Below are 13,474 nucleotides of genomic sequence, written 5' to 3' on the forward strand. Positions count from 1 at the left end.
TATAGCAACTGAAGTAAGCTTAAATTAAGATTGTTTTGTATTTTGTTGTGTTTAATAATTTCCAGAAGGCTCCTAAAAGTGCACAGAAAGTGCATGCATGTCAATATTGAACATGGATGGTGTGGATTTCAGTGGAGATCAATGCTGAGCCCATCTAGACCCTAATGTGATTTACACATGTTATTTTCACTATCTACATGCTGCGGAGTAATATCGGGTAAACTCTGAATGTACATGAAACTTGTCATTCCCTTGATTGTGTGCTCCTGGTAGAATAGGGTTTGCCCCAAATCAGTACACTGTATATCCCCAACTTTTTTTTTCACCCCTATTTTAAAGACTTAAACCATATCCTGAACTTAATTTTGTAGACGTTTTCTTTTTTAAATGACTATCCAATTTATTCAAATATACAATGGTAATGTTATTTCCACTGTTGTAAGTTGGCACTTAAAGAGTTTTCGGTTAGGGTTAGGGTTAGTTGGCTTAATCCAAGAGCATTTGTAATACATTTCAATCCTTTACTTTAACAGCAAATTGCCTCAAGTTTCTGTGGCATTGAGGTTCTGAATGATTGTGAATGTTGAAAAGGTTTCATTCTGATACCAAACAAGCATTGAATAGACGCTTATCAAGAGACTGGGCATGAGAATAGTTACAAGGTGGACTGAAGCCGTGGTCTTCAAAGTACAATGGAGAGGATGACCATAGAGAGAGGGGGAGGAGAGCAGAGCACTATGTTCATTCACATACACTCATTCCCGAGGAGGAAGATGTTGTGGTGGACAGTGCATCTAACATCTTGGTTTATGTTTGGTCAATATAAACATGGCGCTGTAGACGTCAACTACTGGAACACATCTCCTGTTAAAAACGTCCTGATGACATTGGTACAAACAACAACCTTGTGTCATGCAGTTGATATTTATGAATACGCTTTCGACAAAACTGGACATGCAATTTCACTACAGATTAGCAGTTTTCCAGGATAATTTCAACACATAACAATGTGCCTATGCATAAAAATACATTTATAGTTTCTTAAATACATTTCTTTTTAACATCAATGATCTCTATTCAGGTTTACACGCCTGCTACAATCATGATTAATTCTGTATCGTTTTGTTAAATGGTTGACAAAGCCCAGCATTAAAGACTATTTGATTTTGTTCACAAATCACCCAAAAGTGTCATTTAGAAGTCAGAGCTAATGCCGAAATAAACGAAAGAGCAGACTGTGTATTTGACTTCCTAAACTCAGCCTCTTTGTCATCATTTATTAATAAATCTGAATTATTAACACCAAGCGTTGCACAGGTAGTGTTTTCCACTGTGTAACCACTCAGTGTCTTTATGGAAACATACACCGCTGTGCTTAAGCATTTTGTGTGTGGTAAGTATCAGGCTCCAGTAGCACGCATCACGTTTGTTGTCATTGATTCTGTGAGGGTGACGATCCTGAATATGCTATCCAAGATGGAGACAAACAGCAGGCGGACGGTGAATCAAATGAACAGGTATCCGTCCAAACATCTGCCCTCTCTCCACGCTGTCTACGACCAAGCTTTCCTGTCCATTTGCTTCAGGAACCTATCGATACCTCCTGCTCCCCAGCGCCGTGGAATTTGATGAATAATGAATGAAAAGACAAATGGTTGCTTAAGATACCCATTTATTCCTGGGATTAGCTCGGCTGGTCGTCAGGACTTCAAAAGGCACAAACAAATCAAAGGCAGACATTTTCTTTTCTCTATGGGTTGACTATTGATTGGCTGGCTGCCACGCGGGCACCATGGGGACTCGCTCTCTCTATCTCTCTCCATCTCTCGCTCCCTCCATCGCTTTCCCTCTATCTCGATTTCTCTGCCTCTTGCTTCCTCAATCTCTTTCTGTACCTCAATCTCTTTCTGTAGATAGAGAGAGGGAGATTGACCCCTCAATCTCCTTCTCTCTCTCTCTCTCTCTCTCTCTCTCTCTCTCTCTCTCAGTCTCTCTGTCTCTCTGTCTCTCTCTCTCTCTCGCTCTCTCTCAGTTGCGTAACTCCATAAGCATGTCCTTGAATTACGAAAATCAACCACCCTCCTGGTTTCCAGGAAAAAATGTCTTTCAGTCTCGTGTTGGCTGGCGACATCGCCGTTGTCAATGATTTCTCAAATCCCAGTTGTCTCCAGGGATGGCATTTGGTTGGTTTGTTTGTCTTCCAATCACACACTGACTGTATCCCTGTCAGCAGCTAAGGCAAACTGAAGATTCATCTTAAGTATACTGATTTTTTTTAATGTTGCCTGTGTTGTCTCGTTTAAGTGATCTGTGTTTCCATGGGTATGGGGTCATTTCGCTGGCCCTTAACCCCATAGCACCTCCTTTTCCTCTCGTCAGAGAGGACTAATGCACTTTGGAAGGAAATGCCAGAGTGTGTATCATTTCCTCGTCAATAAGGTCATTAAACATATCAACTCATGCCAATAACTCATGATTGATATATTTTTTTTATGTTGTTGTTCTTTAAGGGCAGTGATGGCAATATGGCATTGTGCAACTCAAACAGCATCTTCTAGTAAGGACAACAAGTAGGCTAAGTAAGATGGGTTTGGGACACATTACCAAGCCTCTTCATCGCCATGCGGTTTGTTTTATGTATGTTACTTGAAATATTAATAACAGATCCTTAAGTCGAGCTCTGTTGATGCTGTGGTTGTCTCGTTTGACCGATAAAAACACTAGGGGGGCCAAAACCCTAAGAGCCTATTTATTCACACAGGGCAACTGCTACCTAGCAGATAACAAGGCGTCGCCATGATCACATGGTATGGTTTGGCAAATTTGACACTCAATAAGACAACAAACACAAGGTAGCAAACATTGTGGTATTGTAGTTGGCAAGTATGACTAAAGTATGACCGCAGGGGAGTTTCCCATGATGTCACACACATCTTGGCGCTCGTTCATGATTATATGAACAAATGGTTGCTTGTTTATCCTAGAATCTTTGTTGAGGAAATACCAAGATGGTGTCTTGGAATGTGCTTTTGGAAATTCCGATCACCCTCCTTGAAACCCTCCCGTTCGTTTAGAGGATGACCAATCTGAGTGACCCTTACACATCTGCAAACATATTTCCTCTGATCATCAAATATGAGCGATATATGGCATCAAAATCTGCTATAAGAAAATATGGTATTTCAACATGTAAAGGTGTCCAAGCAATTTATTATTTTTATATTCGGCTTACTCAATTACAAAAAGTGTAACATTACAATAACATGGAGAGTATATTCCACCTTTCGACATTATTTTAGTCTTTAATTATTTAGCGTAATTTGGCATGCACAAAATAAAGTGATCAACCGATTAACATGCTACATCTTCATCAATTTGGGAATATGCAGTGTAAAGTTATTTGCCTAAAATAATGCAACTGGGATCCAAGGGAAATTATTTCTAGAAATTGCATTTTTTCTTTTTACAAGATCAGTTGTGAAAATGCAAAAGTAAAATTTGCTTTGGTATTGGTATCAGCCATGCAAATAAAACACGAAATATACACATTATATATTATTTTACAAGGCTTTGAAACTTTTACATTTTTCTTGTTGAGCAGAACGATGCGTAGCGAGTCACTTTGTGTCCAAAATAAATGTACACTTAATAATAATTGCCTATAAAATATCTTATTGTCCTCCTATCTCCCACTGGATGGCATCCACAGCCCAATATCGGCGTCTTTACAAACTCTACTCAGTATCTTTCACCGGTTCGGCGCCAATGCATTACCATGAATTGAGCAACTGTTGTCAAGCATATGACCAGCTCATTATATATACGCTAGCACTACTATATGTCTTTATATCCTATCCAATAACCACATTCGGCGCTGGAGAGCTATGTTGGAGCTCTTCCCAAAATTATAAAACCACAACACAGATTTAAGTCAGGTTAAATAGTTTTAACATGCGGAATTTGCTTTAATCGTGAAGTCCCGCCTCTTGCTTCCAATTATAAAGGAGGAAAGACTGTTAACACAATCTAAACTTCTGAGTGGCTGGATCAAACGTCATTCACAGGACCGCCCTGTGGAGTTCTGCTGGAGAGCGCGCTCTCCGCCAGAAGTCATAAAGTCAGACTTCACCAACGGGGGCACGGGCCAGGAGAGAGAGAGCGAGGCTGGAGCGAGGCGGGGGTGGACTTATCTAGTGGCCCACAACGTTTAATGATACACGGCATACATGTGGTATGTTTGCTCTCATGGCTTCCTTACTCCCGTTTTTTCCCCACCTGAAAAGATAAGTCAATGGGCTCGAGAACTTGTTGGTCCCATCCCGGGCATATTTCCCGTTATACGAGACCCGTCGCACGCGCACCTGTGACAGCAGCTCTGTGTTGATCTGCCCGACATGCCGTGAAGACCCGCTACTTTTCACCATCCTCATCCGAAGACATGACGGTGTCCCCGGTCTGCAAACCGGCTAAATACCCGGCGAGACTAACTTTAATGACCAAAGCGGTGTCAGCGTGTTTGTGATTGAGCCACAGAAGCTGTCTCGACACGACCGGCGGGACGCCAGGGCCGTATGGAACTTTCTTTTGGAGGACAAGGAACGCACCTGTTCGATGCCCACCGGGACTGGACCAGGTACCGCTGGACCCTGACATGTCTAACGACGAGCCGTCGTAAAGCAAGCCATCACTGCTATTACCTGGGTTTCAGGACAGGGTTCCCAAAGCGATGGCGTCTGAGGTGGCGTGTGGATTGATCTTCAGATTGCTTCTTCCAATATGTCTGGCTACCGGTGAGTTTGTCTATTTGCAGTAACCTTGGCTATTTCCATATGATGGATGGACGTTTGCATGCGTTTGCGTTGAACTGTACGGGATTATGGTTTTGCTTGTAGTTTCAGTTTGAATCAGGGTTACTAGAAAAATAAGGAAATAACAAAAGTCACTAGGTTATTATTTTTCAATTATTTTGTGGCTATATATTTACAGTAGGCCTGTCATGTCTGTCAAATTTGACGTACTTTCTGCCTTGTTCTCAGATTTTCAGTTTTATTCACCTTTTACCTCCACGTTTATTTAAGCAATTGCCCTCCTTTTTCTGTTGAATCATGTTTATAATCAACATAACCTAGAAGCTTATGGTTTATTATACGGTTGTATAATGTGAGGAGTGAACATATAGGAAAATAGACTTATCTCTTTTAAAATAAGTTGCTTGGAGCCCATAGTAAAAAGTAAAGAATGCCCTGCTCATGGGCATGGCATCAATTTGATTTAAGCTTTGCGCTTCCATAAATGTGGACTAAGATGACACCAAAAGTTCTGCGGAGTTTACCTTGATGTCACCAAAGCCAGTTTAGTATTAGTAAATGTAGTTATTAGGTGAGTGCTGCATGCAGCGCTCAACTATTGTTCTTCATGAGTTTTATTCTTTCTTTCTTTCCTCTTTATTATTCTCTACAATCTTTGGGACCTATCTCCTTCCTCAATTTTTCACCTAGAGACCCCATTCCAATTTTAAAATGTTCAGAATAGTTCAGAAAATCTTTTCAGATTTTTTTAAATATGTTTTACTTGTTAAGATATTCTACTTTTAAAATACTATATATTTTTTTTAACATGGGAGTCAATGGGAGGACGGCAGAGCTCTGGTACTTCAAACTGTTTAAGACGTAACTAAATACATTTTCGTTCAAACCATTTAACAAATCTACACACTTGTATCTTCAATAATATACAAACGGAATTTCGATGTCATTTAAACTTTCTTCAGAATCACAGTTTTTGTTTCAAACCGTCATATTCTACAGTTGATCCCATTGAAGCCGTCTGCCCATTCTGAAATTTAAATTACTTAAGACATCGTAAATCGGTCAAATTTCAAAAGTTTACCATCGTTCAAACCATTTAACAAATCTACACACTTGCGTCTTCAATAATATCGAAACGGAATTTCGGAATATCATTTATACTTTATTCAGAATCACAGTTTTAGTTTCATACCGGCTTCGTTTTCAGTTGGTCTCATTGATTTACGTTGAGCGTGAGGACGTTCAGCAGTGTTGCCAGATTGGGCGGTTTGTCCCGCCAGATTGGGCTACTTTTGGAGGACATTCAGGCAATGTTGCCAGATTGGGCGGTTTTTCCCGCTCTATTGGGCTATTTTTAATCACGCTCGCTATTCCCTTAAACACACACACACACACACACACACACACACACACACACACACACACACACACACACACACACACACACACACACACTTTTAGCAATGCCTTGCGCTTTTCATTCAGCTGTCACTTTATTGGACTTTTGTTCAAATCCCTTCACTTGATTTAAGCTATTTAACCTTTCTTTATGTCTTAATCTATGTGGCTTTATTAAAAAATATTTTCAACCTCACTTTGCACTACAGCACTCACCGCATTTTCTAAAGGAAATGCATTTTCTAGTTGCATATGTTGATCAAATCAATATCTGACAAATTCTGAGAACATTGCTGATGTTGCAGGGTCATACATTTCCTTTGCGTGAATACCTCCTTTTCTGTATGGCCTTTGGCAGACGGCTCCTATACACTCAGGCTTGCGGTCTGTCACAGAGTGTTTGCGATAACCAGTCAGTGGTTTTTACCTGACTCAAGTATTCTCCTCCCCGCTGACTCCTCCAGTGTCAATTTTAGGCGTCTTTTACTCTAACCCTAGTTTGGTACCAGGGACGTTTTTTAAAGGGGGCTTTACGGTTCAACTGGTGGAGAGCCCTGAAGAATGCATGCTCTTAAAGGGGATTGACGTCGGGTTTATGGGATATTCTGTGGCAGGCCACAAGTGATGAGAATTAACATATAATCAGTGGTGAGGTTTTCACAGGGGTGTCTGGGAGTCTGCATTTGTGGTGACTTGTGTGGTCGAAGTACTTTTTAAAGCCAACAGCATTCACGGTGCTGCTCTCTATAGATAAGCCGCACTCAGCACGGCAATAATGCATCACTTGTCAGTGGACGCCCGCTTTATTTCCAAAAGCAATTGTGGGGCCCATGCATTGTCTCCATTAATTCGTGGAAAGTAGTTTTAACAGTATGAATTAATAATGCGGTTGTGAGGAGGAGAGGAAGAAATTGCTTTCCCGTTATCGTAAACATACCTTTTAATATTTTATGTTTTTTCAAAGTGCAAATGAGCACTCGCCCAGCCACGGTCACAGCGCGCAGGCGCGGGGCGTCTCAGACGGGACGAGGCTCTGGGAATGGAGGGGAGGAAGGGCAGAAGCCGGGGACAGGAGTGAGGCGGGTGGAAGAGGACGAAAGTCTTACAGTAGATATGCTCTCCCTCACCTGCCAACACACTGTCTCCTGTCCGCGGCGCTGCAGCAGCCTGGACTGGTCTTAGCTCTCTGAACGTGCCCCACATCTCAAACGGAGATGGCTGTTATCAGTCCAGTATTGATCCTCATTTACGACACTATTGTTAGTTTTTTTTTCAGCGCTGTAATACAAAGCGCACAGATAGTATAGACATAGAAGCAAGCGTGGGTTTCGTTTGGCCAACGGACTGCTTGAACTAATCCTTAACTGAGAGGAATGTGATTTAGCTCAACAAGTTTATATTAGCTCCCGTGCTGCATCGATTTCCAAGTCCGGGACACATTTATTTGTGGCACGTTTTTATTTTCATTACCTGTAAATGACTTGCTTTCTCCCCGTTTTCCTCTTCCATGTATGTTGCCCGTGGTGGCTGAGTGGCCACAGTGGAAACATCAATGCATGTTATTTGACTCCACCGGGGCCCTGCCTTATTGTATCGTGCATGTCCACTCGACGCAACAATATTTGCTCTTGTTGTCCGTATTTTTTTCTCTCTCGTGTGAAGTGTCACACTGAAAGAGTCTGTCTGCTGACGATACATCGTCTCAGCTTCCTGTTGCTAATCTGACATCACCTCTATTGAAAGATACCGGCCAGCCTGCTGGGTCCCTGTGTACACAGACCTCCTGACACACACACACACACACGTATGAACATGCACACACGTACACATCGCAAAGACTCACGCACACGTGTAAACACACACACGCACATGCACACACACACACCACACACACGTACACATCGCAAAGACTCATGCACACGTGTAAACACACACACACACATGTGTAAACACACACACACACGTAAACACAAACGCACACACACGCACGCACGCACACACACACACGTGCACACCACACACACACGTGCACACCACACACACACGTGCACACAGGCATACAAGCTCTCTGCTTGTATGTCACAGGCCCTCACGTTCTTAGGGATTATAGGTGTCTAGGCGAAGTCCCTGCTTCTAGAATGCTGTCATTACTGCCCATCACTGGTGTTTCATTGCCAATAGAAGATAGCAGCCTTTTTGTTATCGCTGATCTCTGATGTTAGTGTGGTCATGACCTGATCTCTCCATGATACACTAGGCTGTGAACACGAAGCCTGTTAGTGGCAGTATGCAGCCGGTTCCTTTGCTTATAGGGTAGGTCAGTGGCAGATATGTAGATGGCCAAGAGGGAATTTATTGTGCACATACACAGGGTTGTCAAAAACAGTTAAGTGCAATAGCAGTGAATTGACTACAACTGTGCTATTGTATTGCTAGAGAATAGCCATAGAATATTGTGTGTGTGTATATATATATTCTCTATCATGCTTTGGTCTACCATTTTAAAAAGAGAAGAAAAGGTCTCATAATTAGTAAAGGTTAGTCATTTCAAATACTAACCTATTGCCATTTTGGTAGTTTGGGAATATATTCTATGCCACATGCTAAATTATGATATTCTCCTGGATTCTATCAATTTGTCAGGTAAAATGCTGAACAGACTAACGTTTGAAGAATCCACCACACCCTTCTCTGAGAAAGTTCCAGAGAAAAGCAGAGTTTTGTTAGGTTTCAGGCAGAAATGCAACATTTAATGGTGCAGGAGTGGAGATTCCTTTTGTATCTATTGGCGGTCAGACCGGAGGGTTAACGACTCCCTTATCTGACAACATGACATTTCCTAGCCTGGTCTCTAAATCAGCTGGAGGCCTTTATATATTCTCAGGGTCGTTTACTCTGTGCTCTTTGAGAATGGCTTTCCACAGTGCGAAGGAGAGACAAGAGTGGGACCAAAGACAAAGATACGCTTGTGAAAGGATCGCGGGGCGTAATCAGATTTGGGAGAAACAAGGGAAGTTCATGTTTTTTGTTTAACAAAAGAGAGCCGGTGAGTCACACCGCGGGGCTGTTCAGCCAGACATACGGCTCAGTGTCTTGTAGCAGTAGCAGAGGGGGCAACAAGCTGATGGACCAGCAAACAAAAGAATCTTTGGCTGCAGAAACTCCAAACAGATGACGAACCGAGTCCCGCTGCCCAGCGAACCGCACTGCTGACACAATGTGGAGAGGCTTCAGCGGTGCTTTATTCACACATAAAAAAAAGGTTGGCGCTAGAAAGTGATACATATTGCAGATTGCAACCAGAGTTATTGCACGCGCACGCACTCGCACGCACGCACTCACACACACACACACACCCTTCCTTCTCCCCTTCTTTTGGTGTGGCGTGGGAGACTGGCCTGATGGGAGTTGGGGTTATAATAACAACCTCTCACCTCGCAGACGCGACGACTCTTGAAACCTAGCAAACTAAAAACAGAAAAGAAATGAGAAGTGAAGAGGTGTTCGGTCAATGAACATTCTGTCTCATGCAGTTGCTTTGACCTTTGACAGATTAACTGTACACAGATGTGTTTTTCTCAAATTTCTCAAGCCTTCCACTGTCTTAAGACTGAGTGTTATAGTCGACCTCCTCGCAGGTATCTCGAGCCTTTGAAGCCCGCCAGCGGCCGGATCGGGAGCTTGTACTTCCAGGCATTCGAAGGAGGGGTCGGTTAGTCAGAGGTCAATGAATAGCTCTATTGACCGTCCCAAGATAAATAAAAGCGTCCTTTTCGACAGTTTATGTGTACGTTTTTTTTCGGCAGTTCAAGACTAGCTGGTGCCGGGACGGATTGAGGCGCTAATTCAGGCGTTTGGCCGTGTGGTGAATGTTTCTGTTGATACGACCCCAGTTAGGGTGCACTCACACTAGGCAATCTTGACTGGGCCTGAGTACGGTGGCCTCTTGTGCATAAAGGTTGCGTATCCGTGTGTGTGCATGTGTCGGCTCATTAGCATCTGTACTGTGGCCTGAGCAGACCTCGCCGAAGCTTACTGAGGCCACAGAATTCAACTGTACTTGAGTACGGATGGAGTGCTCACACTAGCCAAACGATCTAGACTTTAGGGGTGAAAACGTACTCGGGCACGGTGCAGATGGCTTAGTGTGAGCGCGCCCCGAGACGTGTGTGAGGTCCGGCCGTGTGTGTGTCCACATCTATGTGAAGTCGCTGGTGGACTCTCAGTGTCGACCTCATAACCTTTGTTCAAACGTGTGTAGGAGGCCTTGAACTTGTCATACTTTGATGAGTAATTCTGAAACGGGCGGCGTCAGATTGTGAACAAAAACAGATTGTGTTTGTCTTCCATTATATGGTTTGCTGATTTATTTTTCTAAATCTTTATTGTAATCAACAATTATCATAATTATTCATCGCAATCATCCTGGTAGGTGAGAGTGGTATCGCAAGAAGTTTTAGGGGCGATATAACTGATACTATAACTGATATTATAATAATAAATTCCTTCCCAAACAGAGAGTGTGTGTGTGTGTGTGTGTGTGTGTGTGTGTGTGTGTGTGTGTGCGTGCGATTATAATTAGTTTAGACTATCATGATATGGGTAGGATTCCACTATTCTCATGTATACTTTCTGTCACTGCGGTGATGACTGGGCGCTTATTAATTGGTGGTAGCTTTCAGCTGGGCCGCGCCTTAGTACGGTGGTCCACTTTGTGGTTCCGAATCAATATAGCAATTAATGGCTCAGTTTGTTTTAACAGAAACCATTTGAGCCTTGGTCATTATATGCTCTTAAAAGCCTTCCTTACATGGACTTTGGTGGTAGTGGAGGGTGGGGGTCATGTATATTGGATGAGGATATGAATATGTGCTAGTTATAAGATACACATGTTTAGTTTTTTTAACGTTTAATGGGCGGTACAGAACCAAGATCTAAATCGTCTTTAACAGTTGCAATTAGGATAAAAGTGAACAAGTAAACACTTTCTTCCAGTCAGGTACGATGCTTTCACTGCGCTCTCAGACAACACATGCTTTTGTTTAGTCTTAACCACTTTTCAAACGGGTGCCTATTTTCCCCTGTTTTCATTCATTTCATCGTTTCAGGAGCACGGCTAGTGCGTGTCAACGAGCTATTTCCAAGAACTGGAGGGATGTTTTTTTTAATGCTGCAATATAAAAAAAACACAAACAGTAAAGCACAGTAAATTGAATCGGAACGCTATCAGAATCTGGTGAAAATAATTGTCTTCGTATTATGAAACGTGGCTATGAGAGAGAGAGAGAGAGAGAGAGAGAGAGAGAGAGAGAGAGAGAGAGAGAGAGAGAGAGAGAGAGAGAGAGAGAGAGAGAGAGAGAGAGAGAGAGAGAGAGAGAGAGAGAATGAATACAGGCCTCCTCCTTCCTACCATGGTTGTAGCTTTCTTCCTTGCCACTTGACAGACTTCAGCGAGTTGATTATTATTTGATCCAGTGGCCAGAGAGGGTCACTGCTGAAAAGTCCTTATTCCCAATGTCTTTTTTTTATATATTCTTTCTAGCCAAAAGAGGTTGAATTGACTAAGCTCTTTTCCGTTCCGGCTGTCCACCTCTTAACTGGACATCCCTCCTCTGCCAAGAAGGAGATTGTTTCTATTCATCACAGCAAAGGCAGCTTACTATTCAACTATAGTTGAACTATAGTTCAACACACAGTACACACTGGACAACCATGCAGACAGCATTCAACCCTGCAGACACCAGACAATCCTGAAGACACTAGACAACCCTGCAATGGTAGAACAACCCTGCAGACAGTAGACAATCCTGAAGACACTAGACAACCCTGCAATGGTAGAACAACCCTGCAGACAGTAGACAATCCTCCACACACTAGACAGCCCTGCAGACACCAGACAACCCTGCAGACACCAGACAACCTTGCAGACAGTAGACAATCCTGCAGACAGTAGACAATCCTCCACACACTAGACAGCCCTGCAGACATCAGACAATCCTCCACACACTAGACAACCCTGCAGACAGTAGACAATCCTGCAGACAGTAGAAAACCCTGCTTCAAAGATGTCCATCCTTTTATTAATTTTACCTTTATTCAATCCTTTGCTGCAGTTGCATTTGTTTTTTTTATCGAATATTTGTCAATTATTATTATTTTTTTTATGTTTTCCTTGTATTCGAATGTATGTACTTTTTTTTATGTGATCCTTTCCTAGGAGAAAGTCCCAATACTTGCTAATCTCAGGCTTGTATGGTCTTTAATCAAATTACATGCTCATATTTTGTGCTTGTATTGTGTTCTCTCCCCCTGCAGCCTGTCTGTTCAGGTTCAATGGCCTGTCCTTCGTCTACCTCATCTACCTCCTGCTTATCCCACTCTTTGCAGAGCCCACAAGCACCACCATGCAAGGTAAGCACGCTGTATCCTGCCCTATCTCTTATTATTCTTTCCTTCCTGTAGGAATGAATAGTACGCTGAAATCAAACCTGAGAGACAACCAATTGCAATTGTTTCTGATCGGAGCAAATTTGTGCCCCACCGTCTGATTTCAAACTCCATCACGTGACATGAGGTTCATGTGTATCTTGCCTAAAAGGAGTGAAAGCAATAGACCCACATTGTCATGCCTGCAAGGGCAATGCTGATATTAGTAGCAGCTTAACCTCATCGCTTCGTCCAGTGTTCTCAGACCTTCTCACAGTCTCACTTGGTGGTTGATGTTCGGTGTTTGGTCCCAGTTTGGCCATTAATAAATACCCAGCGGTCTCCTATCTTCCACCCACAGAAGCAAATAAAAATCAGCATCCATCTCCTTTTAAGTCTTGGTCCTAAAACGTCTTCTTCTCCCACCGGCGGGCACTGCAGTCGTGTCGGTGCGGCGGTTGCGGTAGTAAAAAGACACTCGTGATACGAGCCGGTGCACTTCCCTCCAGCGCGTCTAAAGCAATATCCGACCGGACACCTCCCAGGCATCTCATGTCAGGGCTCTCCGCGGGAACCCGGGCACATGTGCTCTTTAATAATACATGAGGACATATCGGAGGAAAGGGAAAACATCCAGGCTGGGAGCTGTCTCCGTGCTCCCGTCTCCAGCTGAAACAACAGTCAGGAAGTTTGGGAGAGTGGGGGCGGATGAAGAGGGCGAGATGGACCGCTGGAGAAAGTGGGACCACTTAGGCCCTCATCAATAGTTAAGGAGTCTTCTGGTGAAGACGTGACCGCACGGCACGGCCCCTCGTCTGATCTCTGCCGCCGCCGAGGCTCTT

At 43.2% G+C, this 13,474-nt stretch overlaps 1 protein-coding gene across 1 annotated transcript in view; it reads left to right on the plus strand.

The window, feature by feature from the left end:
- The first annotated feature begins 4,234 nt into the window (after positions 1-4,234).
- The window catches only part of piezo2b (piezo-type mechanosensitive ion channel component 2b), an 84,411-nt gene continuing 75,171 nt past the window's right edge, over positions 4,235-13,474 (plus strand). The window contains exons 1-2 of the mRNA XM_079751243.1: positions 4,235-4,790; positions 12,522-12,617. Of these exons, the coding sequence (XP_079607369.1) occupies positions 4,727-4,790; positions 12,522-12,617 (160 nt within the window). The 5' untranslated portion in view covers positions 4,235-4,726. The remainder of the gene's footprint in view (positions 4,791-12,521; positions 12,618-13,474) is intronic.

This window comes from Pollachius pollachius (assembly GCF_949987615.1).
Source record: "Pollachius pollachius genome assembly, chromosome: 14".
Classification (NCBI taxonomy): Eukaryota; Metazoa; Chordata; class Actinopteri; order Gadiformes; family Gadidae; genus Pollachius; species Pollachius pollachius.